This window comes from Pongo pygmaeus, chromosome 5, assembly GCF_028885625.2.
Source record: "Pongo pygmaeus isolate AG05252 chromosome 5, NHGRI_mPonPyg2-v2.0_pri, whole genome shotgun sequence".
NCBI classification, from domain to species: Eukaryota; Metazoa; Chordata; class Mammalia; order Primates; family Hominidae; genus Pongo; species Pongo pygmaeus.
Window position 1 is genome coordinate 85,070,601 of NC_072378.2, and position 19,070 is coordinate 85,089,670.

Sequence of the window (19,070 nt, forward strand, 5' to 3'; positions counted from 1 at the left end):
ATAAAAATACTGTTTTGTGACAGGCAAACCACCCAACCTTCCCACTTGGCTATTTCTGGTATTTCTCGTTCTCATAACACCCCCTCCTTAGAATGTTCCCAAGTTCCTTAAATTATATGGTTTCATCCTATGCTTTTCTGTCTTCTATGTGTTCTTACTGAGCCAAATTATTTGCTCAATCTGATTTCAAATAAAATTCAAATCTCTAATCCCTGCCTGTCTCCTGGACTCTCCCGCTTTATAAAACTTCAACTGGATTCTATAAACTCAGTAAGTTCAAAACTGCTCTTAATGTATCCCCTATTCCAACAAGTAACGCATTCATCCCGTTATTTAAACAGAAACTTGGATCATCCTTGATCATTTCTTCTTCAATCAAACCTAGTCAGTAACCAGGAATACCCAATCTCCTAAACGCCATATATAACCAAATATTTTGTCCTCACTTTTTTCCCCCAATAAAAAGATACACACACACTAAATATTTTGACTCAAATAAATGTATTGATTTGGGTGTGGGTGTGTGTATAGACAGAAGCCAAATGTCCACTTGCATTATTTAACTCACTGATTTAGTTCCACATACATTACTTCAGATTACATCATATAAAATATATTTAGAGGCTAGGCAGGGTGGCTTCACGCCTGTAAGCCCAGCAATTTGGGAAGCTAAGGTGGGAGGATCAATTGAGGAGAAGAGTTCAAGACCAGCAACACAGCGAGATCCCATCTCTACAGATATTTAAAAATTAGCCAGGTGTGCTGGTGTGTACCTGTAGTCTTAGCTACTTTGGGAGGCTGAGGCAGGAAGGATCACTTGAGCCCAGGATTTGAGGCTGCAGTAAACTATGATTGTGCCGGCTGGGCGCAGTGGCTCATGCCTGTAATCCCAGCACTTTGGGAGGCTGAGGCAGGCGGATCATGAGGTCAGGAGTTTGAGACCAGCCTGACCAACATGGTGAAACCCCGTCTCTACTAAAAATACAAAAATTAGCCGGGCGTGGTGGTGCACGCCTGTTATCCCAGCTACTCAGGAGGCCAAGGCAGGAGAATCGCTTGAACCTGGGAGATGGAGGTTGCAGTGAACTGACATCGTGCCACTGAACTCCAGCTGGGTGACAGAGCAAGACTCCGTCTCAAAAAAAAAAAAAAAAAAAAAAACCTATGATTGTGCCACTGCACTCCAGCCTGGGCAACAGTGTGAGACTCTGTCTCTAAAAACCATAATGAATACAAATGAATAAAAAATAAAATATATTTAGAAATATTGCTTTTATACAGTAGTAGTAGTAGTAGTAGTAGTAGTAATAGTAGCAGTAGAGATGTAGTCTCACTCTGTCGCCCAGGCTGGAGTGCAGTGGCATGATCTTGGCTCCCTCCACTTGCCAGTTTGAAGCAATTCTCCTGCCTAGGCCACCCAAGTAGCTGGGATTATAGGTGCACACCACCACGCCCAGCTAATTTTTGTAATTTTAGTAGAGGCAAGGATTCACCATGTTGGCCAGGCTGATCTTGAACTCCTGACCTCAAGTGATCCACCCACCTCAGCCTCCTAAAATGTTGGGATTACAGGTGTGAGCCACTGCACCTAGTCAATGCTATATTATTTTTTAACTTTTTTTTTTTTTTTTTAGATGGAGTTTTGCTCTGTTGCCCAGGCTGGAGTGCAGTGGTGTGATCTCGGCTTACTGTAACCTCCACTTCCCAGGTTCAAGCAATTCTCCTGCTTCAGCCTCTTGAGTAGCTGGGACTACAGGCGCCCACCACCATGCCCAGCTAATTTTGTGTTTTTAGTAGAGACAGGGTTTCACCATGTTGCTCACGCTGGTCTTGAACTTCTAAGTTCAAGTGATCCATCTGCCTCAGCCTCCCAAAGTGCTGGGACTACAGGTGTGAGCCACCACGCCCAACGATTTTTTAACAATTTTATTCAAACTTTTCCAGCTTATATTAGTTTGGTCTGTTTTGATGTTTATGTAAAAAGAATCAGACTGTATATATTCTTTCATGTTTTGTTTCTTTCATTCAACATTTTTAAAAGTTCATCCACATTGTTGCTAGTAGCCTCATGATATGGGTTTTCAACGTTATGACTTTACCACAGTTTATCTGTCCATTCAATTGCTGATGAACATTTGTGCTGTTTCTAGTTTGGGCTATACAAAGAATTCTACTATGAACGTTCTTAAACATGGATAGATTCTCCAAAGTATATATCTGAGAGAGGAACTGCTGGGTCCTTCAGTTTTTATACCAAACAATTTTTCCAAGTAGTTCTTCAATTTATAGTCCTAGTAACAGTGTGTAAGAGTTCGTGTTGCTTTACATCTGCACCGATACTTAGCACTTAGTATAATCAGACTTTAAAAACTTTGGTGAATGCGGTGTTTCCCAAACATGATTCTAATTTGAGTTTCCCTATTAATGAAATTAGGCACCTTTCCATATATTTATTGACCATCTGATTTCCTCTTTTGTGAAGTGTTTTTTCTTTTGTTTTTAGAGAAAGGGTCTCACTCTGTCACTCAGGCTGGAGCGCAGTGGTGTGCTCATAGCTCACTGTAACCTCGAACTTTCTGGGCTCAAGTGATCCTCCCGCCTCAGCTTCTGGAACAGCCAGGATTACACATGCACACCACCATATCCAGCTAATTTTTTGTTGTTTTTTTTTGTAGAGACAGAGTCTCACTTACGTTGCCCAGGTTGGTGAAATTATTTTTCTTCTGTCCATTTTTCTACTGTATTGTCTTCTAACTGAATTTGCAATATTTGCAGATATTTTCTCCCATTGTACAGGTTAAATAGTTGCAAAACATACAGGTAAAATATCCATAAATATCTCCTCCCATTCTACTGGTTGTCTCTTCACTCTGCTGCTTGTTTCCTTTGCTGTGTAGAAGCCTTTTATTAGGTTGGTGCAAAAGTGAGATTTTTGCTGTTTAAAAGAAAAAAAAAAAAGGCAAAAGCCGCAATTACTTTTGCACCAACCTAATAGTTTAATCTAGCCCCATTTGTCTATTTTTGTTTTGTTGCCTATGCTTTTGAAGTCTTAGCCATAAGATCTTTGCCTAAAGTCGAGAAGCATCCTCCCCACATTTTCTTCTAGTAGTTTTATAATTTGGGGTCTTACATTTAAGTCTTTAATCCACTTTGAGTTTGACTTTTTTATTATGTGATTGATAGTGGTCTAGTTTCATTCTTCTGCATATGGATATCCAGTTTTCCCAGTACTATTTATTGAAAAGGGTATCCATTCCCCCATGTAGGTTCTTGACACCTCTGTCAAATTTAGTTGACTATAAGTATATGGATTTATCTCTGCTATCTTCTAATACCTTTACAGGTTTCTATATAGGACTCTAGTCTACTTAAATGTGGCTACTTCGTAAGAGTTCAAATGTATACCCAATGTCCCAGTAGCATTTCTTGAAAAGCTGACTTCTTCCCCATTCTGCAGAGCCATGCTCACAAATCAAGTGTCCACAGACATATAGATCGGTTTGGGGATCTCTGTTCTGTTCCATGGGTCTACTGATTTAGTGTTATAAGTCAAGACATATGATAGAGCTCTCCAACCTTGTTCTTCTAAAGTGTGTTACCTACTTGGTCCTATGCATGTTTATATAAATTACAGATTCAGTTTCAAGGTATACACACATATACAACCTGTTGATTTGGATTGGGACTGTATTATAGCTAGAAATCAACTTGGGGATAAATTTACATCTTTACAATATTGCGGTTTCTAAACAATGAATACGATTTCTATTTTCTTGGGTCTTCCTTAATATCTCTCAATAAAAGTTTACAATTTTCTCTATAATGGTCATGCATACACATACTCTACTAGGTGTATTCCCAGATACTGATTCTAAGTACCTTTAGTATCATCCTTTAAACTGCTGCCAGAGTTGGATTTCTGAAACCTAAATCTGATTAGGTTTCATTGTTTAAAATCTATCAGTGTCTCTTTCCCCCTGCTTAGATGATCAAGTCCAAATTCCTTATCATGACACATTTGGCCATAACTTATCTTTCTAGTCTCACTCTCTTGCATGTACTCTACCTTCAAGATACTCCAAACATTACCAGCTGATTCCCTCTTTCATGCCTCTTGTACATGCCAGTCCCTCCAACTGGAATGATCTCCTTATCTCCTGCTGATTTCTATTAATCTTTCAAGATTAGACAAATGATACCTTCCTAAGAAAGGCTTCCCTGTTTCTCTAAGAAGAACCAGCCATCCCTTTCTTTCAGCTGGATCTTCAAAGATGGGTAATAAGGAAGAGCATTTGAAGTAGAAGAGTATAAACAAAGGCACTGGAGCAAAAGAATATAGGGGATTCAATTTTGCTAAAGTATGAAAGGAAGTAGTAAGAAATAATACTGGTAAGATATATTGGTATCAAAGCACACAGTGATTTTCAGAGGGTTCCATATTAAACAATGAAGATTTCCTCAGTTAACAAAGACAGAAAAACCAAAGGATTTTAGATATGGTCAAACGTGTCCTTTAGGAAGATTAATGTGGCTGTGTTATGTAAGATAAACTGATAAAGAGCAGGAGGAGGATGGGAATCCAGGAGACTAGATAGGAAACTTAGTACAGTTCAAATAAGAGGTAATGAAAACTGAACTAATGAAAGAGTAAAGGGAATGAAGAGGAAGACATGAGTTAGACACCAAAGAGGAAAAACTTACAGAATCTGGGAACTAAAAAGATGTGTAAGGCAGGGCATGGTGACTCACACCTGTAATCCCAGCACTTTGGGAGGCTGAGGCAGATGGATCACTTGAACTTAGAAGTTCAAGACCAGCATGAGCAACATGGTGAAACCCCATCTCTACTAAAAATACAAAAATTATCTGGGTGTGGTGGTGCACACCTGTAGTTCTCAGGAGGCTGAGGTGGGAGGAACGCCTGAGCCCAAGAGGCAGAAGTTGCAGTGAGCTGAAATCACGCCACCACACTCCAGCCTGGGTGACAGAGAGACTCCATCTCCAAAAAAAAAAAGATGTGTAGTGAGAGCATGGGAGAGAAAATCCAAGAGGTAATGGTAAAATTTCAAGCATGACTGAAATGACTGTAGTATCATTAACAGAATTACACGTTGGTTCTGAAAAGATGATAGATCAGATGGTGACGTCCAACTGGATATTAGAAAGGTACAACTGAAGGTCAGACTACATTTAGGCAGGCAGATCACGAGGTCAAGAGATCGAGACCATCCTGGCCAACATGGTGAAACCCATCTCTACTAAAAATACAAAAACTAGCTGGGCTAGTTGGTGTGCACCTGTAGTCCCAGCTACTAGAGAAGCTGAGGCAGGAGAATTGCTTGAACCCGGGAGGCGGAGGTTGCAGTGAGCCAAGATGGCGCCACTGCACTCCAGCCTGGGTGACAGCAACAGACCAAGACTCCGTCTCAAAAAAGAAAGAAAGAAAGAAAAAAAAAGAAACATTTACATATAGGTAAAAATTAAAATAATAGGTTCTGTGGAGACTGGCAAGAGGAAAATTGAGGACAGAGCTTAGAAAACACCTATATTTATGTGTATAGAGATAAAGGAGGATTGTGTAGGATGGAAATGTAGTGATAGGACTGAAACAGTTAAGAGAATAATATGCAATAATGAATGCCAAAGGCAAAGAATTTCTAAAGGAAAGAATGCTGCAGAGGAGGTCAAGAAGACTGAGGAGTGAGAAGAGGTCTCTGTTAACAATGAGATCACTGGCCAGGCCTGGTGCTCACTCACGCCTGTAATCTCAGCACTTTGGGAGGCCAAGGCAGATGGATCACCTGAGGTCAGGAGCTCGAGAACAGCCTGGCCAATGTGGCGAAACCCCGTCTCTACTAAAACTACAAAAAATTAGTTGGGTGTCGTGGTGGGCACCTGTAATCCCAGCTACTTGGGAGGCTGAGGCAGGAGAATTGCTTGAACCTGAGAGGTGGAGGCTGCAGTGAGCCAAAATCACACCACTGCACTCCAGCCTGGGTGACAGAGCAAGACTCCATCACAGAAAAAAAAAAAAAATCCAGTCACTGATAACCAGCAGGTGGAACAGTAATTAAGGAACAGTTTTTAAAACAGAATGGAGGCATGCCAGGGGTTTATGTGATGATTCTTTGGAAAATTTCAGACTACCATTTATTTAATTGAATCCTTTGTTATATTTCTATTTTTTATACATGTACTTATAATGTACGTACTATATTAGTGGTTAGACAAAATGATCTATCTGGATTTCTGCTGAACTTGTTGCTATTTAGACAAACTATAATAAATAATTCATCCAAAAGCGACAGCTGAAATTAAGTGCTCAAGTATTACAACACAAAAACACTTTCTGAAACATGATCTTCAGGAAATACTAACTTCAATCTCTAATAATAAAAATATAATAATGTCTTCAGTATCCCAGCAGACTGTGCTTTGACTACAGATTCTATATCTGTCATAATAAAAATTAATATTTTTAAAAAATAGAGCAAATATAAGCTTTCTGACACATCTTAATTTCCTTTACAATAGTACTAGTAGAAATAAGGCAATCTACTAACTGCAAAATGGTTTTACTAATTACAAAGTTACTTTGAAATTAAAGATCAAGAAACTAAATTATTTTTCTAAGTTACTAATGAAAAATTCAAAACAAATTAACAACAATGATATTCAAAGCAGAAATATTTCCACAATCTCATGTGTATATTCCATGCCAGTTTTATAGCCAACAATTAAACCTTAAATAAAATTCATGTACAGAAGTACCATGAAATGAAATTTGCTCAGAATGACAGATTAATCAAGTTAATTAAAAGTTAGTTTATACAAAGTTTACTTAACTAAATTACTACTATAAGTGACCCAAAAATTAGGTTTTAAGGAATATTTATAATGCTTTATAATATAAAATGAGGAAGGGCATGATATAACTTAAAGATGTGGAAAAATGCAACTGTCTTAAACTAAGTTAAATGTTAACAGATCTAGTCTTTTTGAGATATTTAATGAGAAATTTCAAATACCACAGCTATTCATATACTGTATGATGAAAACACTGAATACCATCTCTACTTTTCTTATATTTAAATCTAAGAAAATAAATTTATAAGTACATTGACTAATGTAATTTTCTGTGATGACAAATGGCTAGAAGTGACTGCTTAAATAATCAGAACTCAAAATGGACAGATTAAGGTCAGCATCTGACAATTTATCTCTAAATGCAGAAATAAGGGCCCTTGGAGTTTACCATAGGCTATACTATATATTTTTCTAAATTAATCTGAAAATGCTAATTCTTTTCAGCTTATTATCTTATAATGATTCTTTAAATTGACTTACCAAGATTTACATCTGGTAGTATCTTATCAAGAAATTGTGTTTCCCCACCATTAGGGGAAAGAAAGTCTGCCAGAAGTTGACTATTACTCAGTTCTGGATGCTGCAGAAGTTTCTTGAATGAACAAAAAAAAAAGGGAAAACACAGTTTAGAAATCTAGAGGAGTAATCAAAACTGTATTTTAATTTTTTTAAATTTTAAATCCCCAAAAGCTACTTTATATTTAAAATAATAACAAAGCAACTGCATTTTTAGAGGGAAGAATACAGGATAGTAGGTAAGACCTTGGCCTTTATAGTCAGATATGAATGGGTTCGAATTCTGGCTCTTCCACATGTTAGCTTAGTGACACTAGAAAAGTTCCTAAATTGCCCAAGAGTCAGTTTCCTAACTTATAAAATGAGAATAATGACACTACCTACTTTATAGTATTGTTATATAAAGCATTTAGCACAGTATCTGACACACGGGAAGTAAAACTAAACATTAGCTACTATTATTTCCCAGTTTCTCAACCATAGAAAAAAATGATAGCATGATACAGCTGTCCTGATAAATTTTTAAAAGTCGGCATAAAGGGTTTTGCAGAAAACTAGATGTGCAAATGTGAAATAACTTGAAAAATCTGTTGTCTGTTCTTCCTGCAACACTATTTTCTAATAAGATAACATGGGCTTGGCGCAGTGGCTCATGCCTGTAATCCCAGCACTTTGGGAAGCTGACACAGGTGGATCACCTGAGGTCAGGAGTTCGAGACCAGCCTAGCCAACATGGCAAAACTCCGTCTGTACTAAAAATACAAAAATTAGCCAGGAGTGGTGGTGGGTGCCTGTAATCCCAGCTACTTGGGAGGCCGAGGCTGGAGAATCGGTTGAACTCCGGAGGTGGAAGTTGCAGTGAGCCGAGATCGCGCCATTGCGCTCCAGCCTGGATGACAAGAGCAAAACTCTATCTCCAAAAAAAAAAAAAGACTTTTAAAAGCCAAAATTAACCCAGTCTTATCTAATAGTTTCCTAACTATGAAACAGTTACAAAACTTTATAAGCAGTAACCTACATTAAAAAAACCAGTACGGCTATCTCTAATTTAAATCCATATTACGAGAAAATATTTCTTCCAGAGTGAAGTACTCTAGTTTGTAGAAATAATTAGCTGGTTCAAATAATGAGTTAATAGTATCAACAAAAACATAGCTTTGTGTTTTATCCAAACATCCTTGCAGTAGTTAATTATTATTTCATATTTCAATTTTCACATCACCAAAAATTTATATAGAAGATACCTATATATATATACATATTTTTCAACTTGGAGTTGAAAGCATTCAACAGTTCAGAGATAGGAAATAAAGTGTAAATAATCCTTTACACTGCTGAGTATTTTTAATTTAAAAGTTTTTCTTTTTGGCTAGGAAGCATCCAAATTTAACTGAATCAAAAATTTTTTTAAAATATAAAATTCCATGCCCAAATAAAGTATTTTTTTAACAAATTGAAAGTATTCTCCCTTGTAAGCACTTGATAAAGAAAGATGTTTATTAATCTTGGAGAGCCTGATGTCTCAAGTAACTTTTATGATGACTGTACCATGTATTTAAATAATGTGCCCATACATTTTAACATAATGTAACATGCACACACTGAGAAAAATGGAATTCAACTCCACGTAGCAAATAGTAGAGGTGATCCCAGGAAATTGGAAAAATATCTATGAACCCAAAAGAAAAGGGACTGAGGAATAACACAGGAGAGAAGACTCCAAAGTTCAGAAAAAGCTAAACACAAAAATCAAACAGAAAATAGAACAAACAGTAACAAATATTCTAAGAATACTAGCCAGTATTCTTCAAATGCATCTAATCTTTTACACCAAGTTCCTTTTTTTAATGTCCTATACAAAGTTTTAACTAGCCTAAAACTAAGTAAAGATTTTTCTTCCCCTAAGAAAATATCTTGCATTTCATTCAATTTGGAGAGGGGGGTAAGTAATATACTTTTGACAAAAATTCATTCTAAAATTCACAAGGAAAAATGTTTTTTAAATTAAAATCCACATGGACAGGTATTTATAAACCAAACAACATATGTACAAGAGAAAAAGAGACAAATTAGAGAATGCTATGATTAGCAACATTTGGAATTAATACAGTTGATGCTATACCTGTAGATATTCTTGGAACTCTTCCCTCTTTGACTTTAAGAATTCATAATTTTTGGGACCAATGATCCTCTTAGAAGGAAGCTGGGCATCAGGAAATGTACCTGAAATTAGTATATATTATAGTTATTACTGTGTTCTGCTACTATTTTTAAAACCTTAAATTAGGTTTTAAAATTTACTATGGCACATTCAGATTAGCAATACTGCCTTGTATAGATGTGACATTACTCTTTGAAAATCTTCACAAAACCAGAGAGCTTCAAGTCAGAAGTCCAGACCAAAGAACTTGAGTCTACTCATAAACAAAATATTACTCTTGTAACAATCACTGTTAGACATAGATTTTTTAGCTTTCTATCCTAGTAAAACAGCTTCAAAAAATTATTATGAGATTTTTTTGAAATTGGTAAGATTCTATTAGACAAAACCTTACTAAAGAAATAACTAATTTCTCACAGGGAAAAAAGATAGCATTTTGTCAATGCTATATAAATGGCTTAAAATCACAATGTAGGCTGGGTGCAGTGGTTCACACCTGTAATCCCAGCACTTTGAGGCCACAGCGAGCAGATCACTTGAGGTCAGAAGTTCAAGACCAACGTGATAAAATCCCATCTCTACTAAAAATACAAAAAAATTAGCCAGGCGTGGTGGTAAATGCCTGTAATCCCAGCTACTTAGGAGGCTGAGGCAGGAGAATCGCTGGAACCTGGGAGGCGGAGGTTGCTGTGAGTTGAGAGCGTACTGCTGCACTCCAGTCTGGGTGACAGAGCGAGACTCATCTCAAAAAAAAAAAAAAAAAAAAAAAAAAGGCCACCAACATGGTGAAACCCCTATCTCTACTAAAAATACAAAATTAGCTGGGTGTGGTGGCACATGCCTGTAATTCCAGCTACTCGGGAGTCTGAGGCAGGAGAATCACTTGAACCCAGGAGGCAGAGGTTGTGGTGAGCCAAGATCGTGCCACTGCACTCCAGCCTGAGCAACAAGAGGGAAACAAGGAAATGAAGGAAGGAAGGAAACAAGGAAACGAAGGAAGGAAGGAAACAAGGAAACAAAGGAAGAAAGGAAGGAAGGAAACAAGGAAATGAAGGAAGGAAACAAGGGAAGGAAACAAGGAAAGGAAGGAAGGAAGGAAGCATGAATGTGCTTTCTCAGATAGGGCTGGCTTTAGAAATTTTAGCATCAAAAAAGAAAAGTATGGAGATAAATTGTCTTCTCTCAGCCTTAAACAAAAAAAGTAGTTTTCAGAGAAAGAATGAGGATGGTACTGCACCAGATTGGTAAAGAGAAAGATAAAACCATTTGAACACAAGTACAAACTCAAAATCTAGGCAAAAATATGGAGTGGGACCTTGTATTCTTTATCGTCCTATAATAATCATCCTTATCACAGGCTTTGCTCTTACAGCAGGGAAAGGAACGTTCCTTACCCTTCTCAATAAAAACCAACCTGAATTTGGATCAGGGGACACTCTATAGAGCTTTTCTAAAATAAAAAGATTTAGAACACACAAATAAAATTCACCAAGCTAAATACAAAAAAAAAAAAGCTGGAAATTCTTTATAACTATATCCCTGATATTAACCAAAATAAATACATTGATGAGACAGGAAGAACAAAAAAGAGTAAATAGAGAACCCTTTCTAAAATATAGTTTTAAAATAGCTATTTTTAAATTTTGATTTTATTAAAAAAAGCATAAATGTACATTGCAAAAACTTTAAATATACAAATAAAAATAAGAAGATAAACAGTACATTTCCGTTATCAATAAAAGTGTACACAAGCATCAATGTTGTATTTCTTGTATTTCAATTACTTAAAATAAAAAAATTAATCTGGTGTCATAGTTTTAAAGAATGCTAATGCTGAAATGTAATGTTTTATCCAAAAAGAATAACATACCATGAAATTCTGTTAGTTTTGATTCAAGTACATAGAATTCAAGATATCTTCTATAGACAGACCAATGTTCAGGCTCGTGTCCAACTGTAAATTGAGTACACACACACTGAGTAACAAATAATTTCAAAACCCTAAAAGAACACCATATTTAAAACATTAAGAATACAGAGCTGGCTAGACACGGTGGCTCATGCCTATAATCCCAGCACTTTGGGACGCCAAGGTGGGTGGATCATTTGAGGTCAGGAGTTCGAGGCCAGTCTTGCCAACATGGTGAAACCCCGCTTCTACTAAAAATACAAAAAATAGCCAGGTGTGGTGGCGGGTGTCTGTAGTCCCAGCTACTCAGGAGGCTGAGGCAGGAGAATCCCTTGAACCCAAGAGGCAGAGGTTGCAGTGAGCCGAGATTGCGCCATTGCACTCCAGCCTGGGCAACAGAGCGAGACTCTGTCTCAAAAAAAAAAAAAAAAAAAAAACAATAGAAAGCTGGACATTATTCCACAGTCGTAATTTGTTATTTTTGGCATAACATTATTAACACATTTTATCCCATATTTTAGTTACCTAGAAGTGACTGATAAATTTCATCTATTTATGAAGTTATCTCAAATATACTTTTTCTATAACAGAATCAGAGCTGACAGAAACTTTAAAATATCATGCAATTATGATTATTTTAAAAATATCACCAAAATGATGTATTTCATAAGAGTTTTTTTATTGATTTGGGGTTTCTCAAATATTTACCATATTGTCCTAATTTAATATAGTATAGAGCAGTACTATCCAATAGAACTTTCTGCAGTTACAAAGATGCTCCATGGATCTGCATTAATATAGTAGCTACTAGCCACCTGTTGCCGCTGAGTACTTGAGAGGCAGCTAATGCAACTAAAGAACTGAAATTTTAATACAATTTAATTTGATTTTAATTACCACATGCAGCTAGTGGCTACTAAATTGGGCAGCACACAGTAATGGTTTAAAGAGTAAGTCTGGAATCAGACTGCCTATTCTAATCCCAGTTAACCCTGCCCCCATTTACCATGTGGACTTGAACAAATACCACCACTGTACCTTACAGTGCTTAGATGTAGAATAACAATAATTGTGTCTATCACATAAAATAATCCACATAAAGCACTTCTGTACAGTGCATAGCACAGAGTAAATACCTCATAAATGTTAACTGTTATTGTTAACATCTAACATCAGTCTACCATAGATTTGAGAATGCAGTAGATCAAGCGAACCAATACCACAATCATCCAAAACAACACTTCTATTTAGAAAACACCAACCTGATCACAACATATAAAGCAAATCGTAGTTTTCTTCTTCAACACTGGTCTTAAAAGATCCATAGTATATTTAGGCTAGGTTTTTAATGCTGAAATTGTTATTTTGTTACCCTATAAAATCAATATACTAAATGATATACTTTTTTCTCCCTCATAGATCATGGTTTCTAAGAGCACATTACATTGACAGTAGAAGTCTGCAGCACTGTTGACAAAAATTATCTTTAAAATACAAGCTTTTGGCCCAGCACAGTGGCTCACACCTGTAATCCCAGTACTCTGGGAGGCCAAAGCAGGAAGAATGCTTTGAGCCCAGGAGTTTGAGACCAGCCTCAGCAACATAGTGAGACTCTTTCTCTACAAAAAAATTTTAAAATTAGCTGGGCGTGGTGACATGCACCTATAGTCTCAGCTACTCAGGAGGCTGAGGTGGGAGGATCGCTTGAACCCGGGAAGTTGAGGCTGTAGTGAGCCACAGTCATGCCACTGCACAACAGCTTGGGCAACAAAGCAAGACCCTCTCTCAAAAAGAAAAAAAAAATTAAATTAAAAAATAAAATAAAAATTTTAAGATTTTTTGGTTTTTATTTTTGAATTACTGAGCCATGAATTATTATAATTTATGTTAAATGATTAACCTTTTAAGATAAAGCATAAAAATTAAAAATAGTTGTCCTAAAGCAAAAACAAAAGTATATTCCAAACAAAACTAAGTTTGAAATGGAAATCTGACTCTATTATTGACAATGGTTTAGCTGTCCACCTGTCAGAATGCTGAAAGAACAGCAACTACTAAGACTGAACAGCAACTCCAGCAAAATCAGGCAGTATGATCTAAGACCTGGACAGAATAAGATGCTGCCTGATATTTAGTTATGATAGGAAAAATTATAACTAGCTACTCTGGGCATTCTTCCCTCCCAATTCCTATGTCTCATGTTCTTGAAACAGTATCAACTTCTGAGGAAAATCAGAAAACCTAATACTTTTTGAAAAATAAGTAAGAATAATTAGCACTGATCTTCACACTACTACTTAGTTATCCCTCTCAAAACCACTTTCCAACACTGCCACTTTTTTTCCTTCTTTCCTCAAAACTCCCTCTTCCTGAGCTCAACTTTATTTTCTGCTCATCATTCTCAAAATGTGGTGCTTTTCGTTACACTCACTGCCCCACTTCTTGGAAAAAGTGCAAAGTGGTGACTATTTTATTTTTTAATTCGATTTCTTTTTATCAAGTTACAAGTAGGACTTTAAAGTGGTGACTGTTTATCCTGCTACAGATGCTGTTAACCCTGGTCTCTATTACAGTCTATACCTGAAATAACCGAAAGAAAAAATATGGCAAAACATGAAGAAGACTTGTAAAGTTTTAACCATATTTTCATCAGTTTTTTTTTTTTGGAGACAGGGTTTCACTCTTTCTCCCAGGCTGGAGTGCAGTCACACAATCTCGACTCACTGCAACCTCCGCCTCCCAGGTTGAAGCGATCTTCATGCCTCAGCCTCCAGAGTAGCCTGGACTACAGGCACGCACCACCACGCATGGCTAATTTTTGTATTTTTAGTAGATATAGGGTTTCGCGATGTGGGCCAGGTGGGTCTCAAACTCCTGACCTCAGGTAATCCACCTGCCTTGGCCTCCCAAAGTACTGCGATTACAGGCGTGAGCCACCATGCCTGGCCATATTTTCATCAATTCTAATTAGCCCATAAAATGAGTGAGAGAAAATGCTGTCTTAATTAAACTAGAATACCTGATATAGTGCTATATGGATTAACGATAATTAAGTACAATGGCTAATGATGGCAACAAAACCATTAAAAGAACATTACATTGAATGCCTCATGGATTGTCAGGTGTCTAGCAGGCATCACTTGATAAGTGTTGATTGAATTAGTTAATTAGTTACTGCTATGAAGATAACGTAGGACATCCTAAGCTTTCTTTCAATTTTCTGTTCTGGACACTTCTCTTTTGGATATGCAGCCATATTTGTTAGTTAGAAGTGGCAAAATGTTTATCATACCTGATAACAACAGACTCATTCATGGGCATCTTTTAAGAAAGGTGCTCAGAAAGCTTCCTACCTGCTCTTCTATCATTTCTTTCAACATCAATACAAAACACAGGAATTCTTTCTTTTTTCTCCTTCCTTTCAGAGGAGGGATCCTCAAAAAAGTCTACATATGGAATGCTAATTTTCCATGCAGCAAGGTTTCGGGGAGTATTAGGTGTGCTCACAGCCTCCACTGGAGAATCATCTTCCATTACAACAATACCTTCTTCAATCTGGAAAAAAATTACCAGGATGAATTTAATATTCCCAATACCTTTAGAACTATAGCATATGAGATACAAGTATAAAGTAATATGCCCATATCAACTGATAATTTTTAAGACCCTGAAAGCTAGGTGATATTAAATTTTCTACTGAAAAAGTAAAGGTAAAAAGTTAAAAACTAACAAGTTACTAGCATCAACTCCAAGTTTTCTTACATCATCTGTATATGAAAATATAATAGGCCGGGGACAGCACCTATAATCTCAACACTTTCAGAGGCTGAGGTGGGAGGATTGCTTGGGCCCAGGAGTTTGAGACTAGCCTGGGAAACACAGAGCAAGTAGGCACTGCTGCCAAATGATCACAACAAGGGTTCTGAAAGATAGTGTCAGGCTGGGCGTGTTGGCTTTCACCTGTAATCCCAGCACTTTGGGAGGCCAAGATGGGTGGATCACCTGAGGTCAGGAGTTTGAGATAATGTCTCCTAAGTCTCAAATGAGACATCCTAAATGTCCATCTTAGGATCACAAACCAATTTAGGATCACCCGGCAGTGAAACTGGAAACTTCTCTTTTCCCTCAACTTCCTAAACAAGACAAAGAGGATTCCCTAAGGTCCCACAGCTTAGAACTAGCACAGTGTCTTCTAAATCCTAAATGGCATCATCTTAGTCTGCGTTAGCACCTCACTGTCCCTGAGTTTTCCCTTGATAGTATTAAACATCAGTTTGCCTGCTTCTCCAACTTTCTGTTACTACTATCTTTAATCCCAATCAAGAATTTCCTTCTTCCTTGGGTCACTACAAAACAAAGCAAACTCTCTCAGCTTTTTAAAGATAGCCTCCTATTCCTGAAGCTAAAGTACAGCTTGTGTATCAAGCAATTGGGAAGGCAAAAATAAAAAATACATCTTCTTCCACAAAAGATTATGTTTTAAAAGTTCATAATAACACAGTTAAATACTTTTGTTATAATATCGAATAGAGAAAAGATAGCAAAACTATATATAAAATGTAGTCTACATGGGTGAAAAGGGAAAGGTTTTTTTTTTTAAAGAAAATCACCAAACTATTAATAGAAGTGGTTACTGGGTGGTAGATTATGCACGTACATGGCATTTAAATTTTTTCCACTGTTCTATATTATTAAAAAACTGAGAATATGCTTAAAATTAGAAAAAAAACATTATTTTGAAAAAGACTTTCTCTGATCTACTTTCTTCTATCCACACTTTTTTTTTTTTTTTTTTTTGAGACGGGCTTTTATTCTGTTACCCAGGCTGGAGTACAGTGACACAAATATGGCTCACTGCAGCCTTGACCTCCTGAACTCAAGTGATTCTCCAAAGTAGCTACGACTACAGTTGCACACCATCACACCCAGCTAATTTTTTAATTTTTGTAAAGACAGGGTCTCACCATGTTGCCCAGGCTGGTCTTGAACTCCTTGGCTCAAGCAATCCTCCTGCCTCAGCTTCCCAAAGTACTGAGATTACAAATATGAGCCACCACACCCAGCATAAAAATACTACCCACACCAAGGCTGGGTGCAGTGGTTCACGCCTGTAGTCTCAACACTTTGGGACTACAGGTGGGTGGATCATGAGGTCAGGAGTTCAAGACCAGCCTGGCCAACCTGGTGAAACCCCATCCTTACCAAAAAAAATACAAAAATTAGCTGGGCGTGGTGGCGGGCGCCTGTAATTCCAGCTACTCAGGAGGCTGAGGCAGGAGCCCGGGAGGCGGAGGTTGCAGTCAGCTGAGATCGTGCCATTGCACTCCAGCCTGGGTGACAGAGCAAGACTCCGTCTCAAAAAAAAAAAAAAAAAAAAAAAAAATACTACCCACACTTACAGGGAAAAAATAAAGGCATAAAAAAACTGCTTTATTTGAATAAAAAAAGGTTTAAATAAGATTTTATTCCATTTAAATTATTATGAAGAATCAGTGACCCTTACATCAAGGCAATGGGACAAAGGTCAAAAGGAAGGGGTAAAGAAAAGGGTTTACTTCTGTCTCCCCACCTTTCCTCCTCCTTGGTCACCATCAATCCAATCAGTACTAACCACACTTTTTATACCCAAGTTAGTGAATTTCTTAAAGCCAAGGTCTACGTCTTAATCATCTTTTCATCCCCAGTGCCCAGGGTCATTAAAAGGCAAAATGAGAATCTAAGATCTCTATTCAATAAAAATAAAAAGTACAAATGAGACAATACTTGCCTTTATGGGGCTATGTGATAGGAAAGACAATCATAACATATAACTTGAAATACATTACGGTATAAGCTTTAACATACGATATAATAGTGACACAAAAGGAGGAAATGTTCAGTTCAACTTGGGGATTTGGGTAAAGGTTTATGGGGAACAGTTGCATTTTGAAGGATGCATATGAATTTTCTAGGTCAATACACAAATGAAGGGCATTTCAAGCAGGACAAAGATACAGAGAAATAAAATAGGATGGTAAGTAAAATGTTTATATAAGTCAACTGGAAATCTTGTTAAAATGCAAATTGATTCAGTAAGTCTAGGATAGTGTCTGAGAGTCTGTATTTATACAAGCTCCCAGGTAATGCCAATGCTGCTTGTCAACAGACCGTAGTTTAAGTAAGCAAGGAGTTAGAGCATCTATTAGCAACTCTGTATACCTGGAGCACATGGTGGGAAAAAGGTAACATCAGAATTTGAAGCTTAACCAAAAGACAGTAAACTATTAGAAGTATCTCAGCTTAACAGAAACCATTCTGCCTTAATAAGCAATAACACAGTTCTCAGGAATTTTAAAAATTAGATTCACGTCATGAAACTATCACAACTAATGAAAGAATGAGAAATACAAAGGAAGTCTGAAGTAAGAAGATAAAGGTAAAGTATTAAACAGAATACAGATTCTCCAAAAAAAGGAAAATAATAAGTATATCTAATTTTTATGTTATAGTAAGTCTGAAGTTATAAATAAATCAAATTGATACATTTTACTTACAAAATCATCTTCACCTTCAGCTACACCATAATTAGGCAACATAGCTCCCTCCATTGTGGTACTTTTGAATACTCCTTTAATTTTGCTACCTATTCTGCTGATTCCAAATGATTCTCCCCTTTTCTGTGTGTTCCTGAATATTAAACAAAAATGTATCAAGTACATAGCAAATTATCACAACAGTCTAGTTTATTGAAAACCATTATTAAAAAAAAGAAAAACAGTTTTGAAAATGATAAACTAAAGGTATAGCTAACAACTTTTGGAGTTTTCATACACGGATTAAATATCAACATCTCAGAAGTCAAAAATGACACAGTATTTAAAGTTTAAATTTGGTGGATGAAAAAATGGGACAATATTTATTTATAAACACTCAAAATTTACCTAGTATTAACTTCAAAATATTAACAGGATTAGAATTGTTAAAAGATGAGAGCCCCCTAGTGGAATATAGTTCTTATTGCAATATTTTGAAATAGATAAAAAAAATGCTTAAGATCTGTTCAAAACCAAAAACATCCCTTTAGAGTAACTGGACTAAAATTATGCAACAGAAAAAAAACATTAAACTATTACTTTCTCAGTACTTCATTTTCAGATGGAACTTTAAGAAAAAGAACAGTGCCAAAGGGAATGGTTAGCAATGAGCATAGGGATAAAAGCAAATGTAGCCCGAGGAAGCAGTCTGCTCTGCCATAAATATTAAATGTTGGTTTTGCCATTTTTGTAAGTTGAATTTCTGAAAGCAGAAATAGCTGAAAAGCAACAAAACAAATAAGCTAAAAGTAGCAAAAATGTCCGTTAGCCTACTACCCAATGTTTCAGCAATTAAAACCGTAACTTTTATCCAATTGAAAAGTCATGCTCAAGGCCAGGCACAGTGGCTCACACTTGTAATCCCAGCACTTTGGGAGGCCAAGGCAGGCAGATCACCTGAGGTCAGGAGTTCGAGACCAGCCTGGCCAACATGGCAAAACTGCGTCTGTACTAAAAATACAAAAATTAGCCAGGCGAGGTGGCAGGCACCTGTAATCCTAGCTACTAGGAAGGCTGACGCAGAAGAATCACTTGGACCCGCAAG

At 36.9% G+C, this 19,070-nt stretch overlaps 1 protein-coding gene across 31 annotated transcripts in view; it reads right to left on the reverse strand.

The window, feature by feature from the left end:
- SNX14 (sorting nexin 14) overlaps nt 1-19,070 on the reverse strand; it is a 91,642-nt gene that overhangs the window by 15,783 nt on the left and 56,789 nt on the right. For 29 of the 31 annotated variants that reach the window (XM_054492858.2, XM_054492865.2, XM_054492863.2 and 26 more), the window contains 5 exons: nt 17,987-18,119; nt 14,807-15,008; nt 11,415-11,498; nt 9,506-9,606; nt 7,348-7,459 (listed from right to left, as the gene is read on the reverse strand). In XM_054492858.2, coding sequence (XP_054348833.2) covers nt 7,348-7,459; nt 9,506-9,606; nt 11,415-11,498; nt 14,807-15,008; nt 17,987-18,119 — 632 coding nt within the window. Of the gene's footprint in view, nt 1-1,936; nt 2,936-7,347; nt 7,460-9,505; nt 9,607-11,414; nt 11,499-14,806; nt 15,009-17,986; nt 18,120-19,070 lie in introns of those variants that run through there. The other 2 variants (XM_063666387.1, XM_054492879.2) reach the window with 2 other exon arrangements.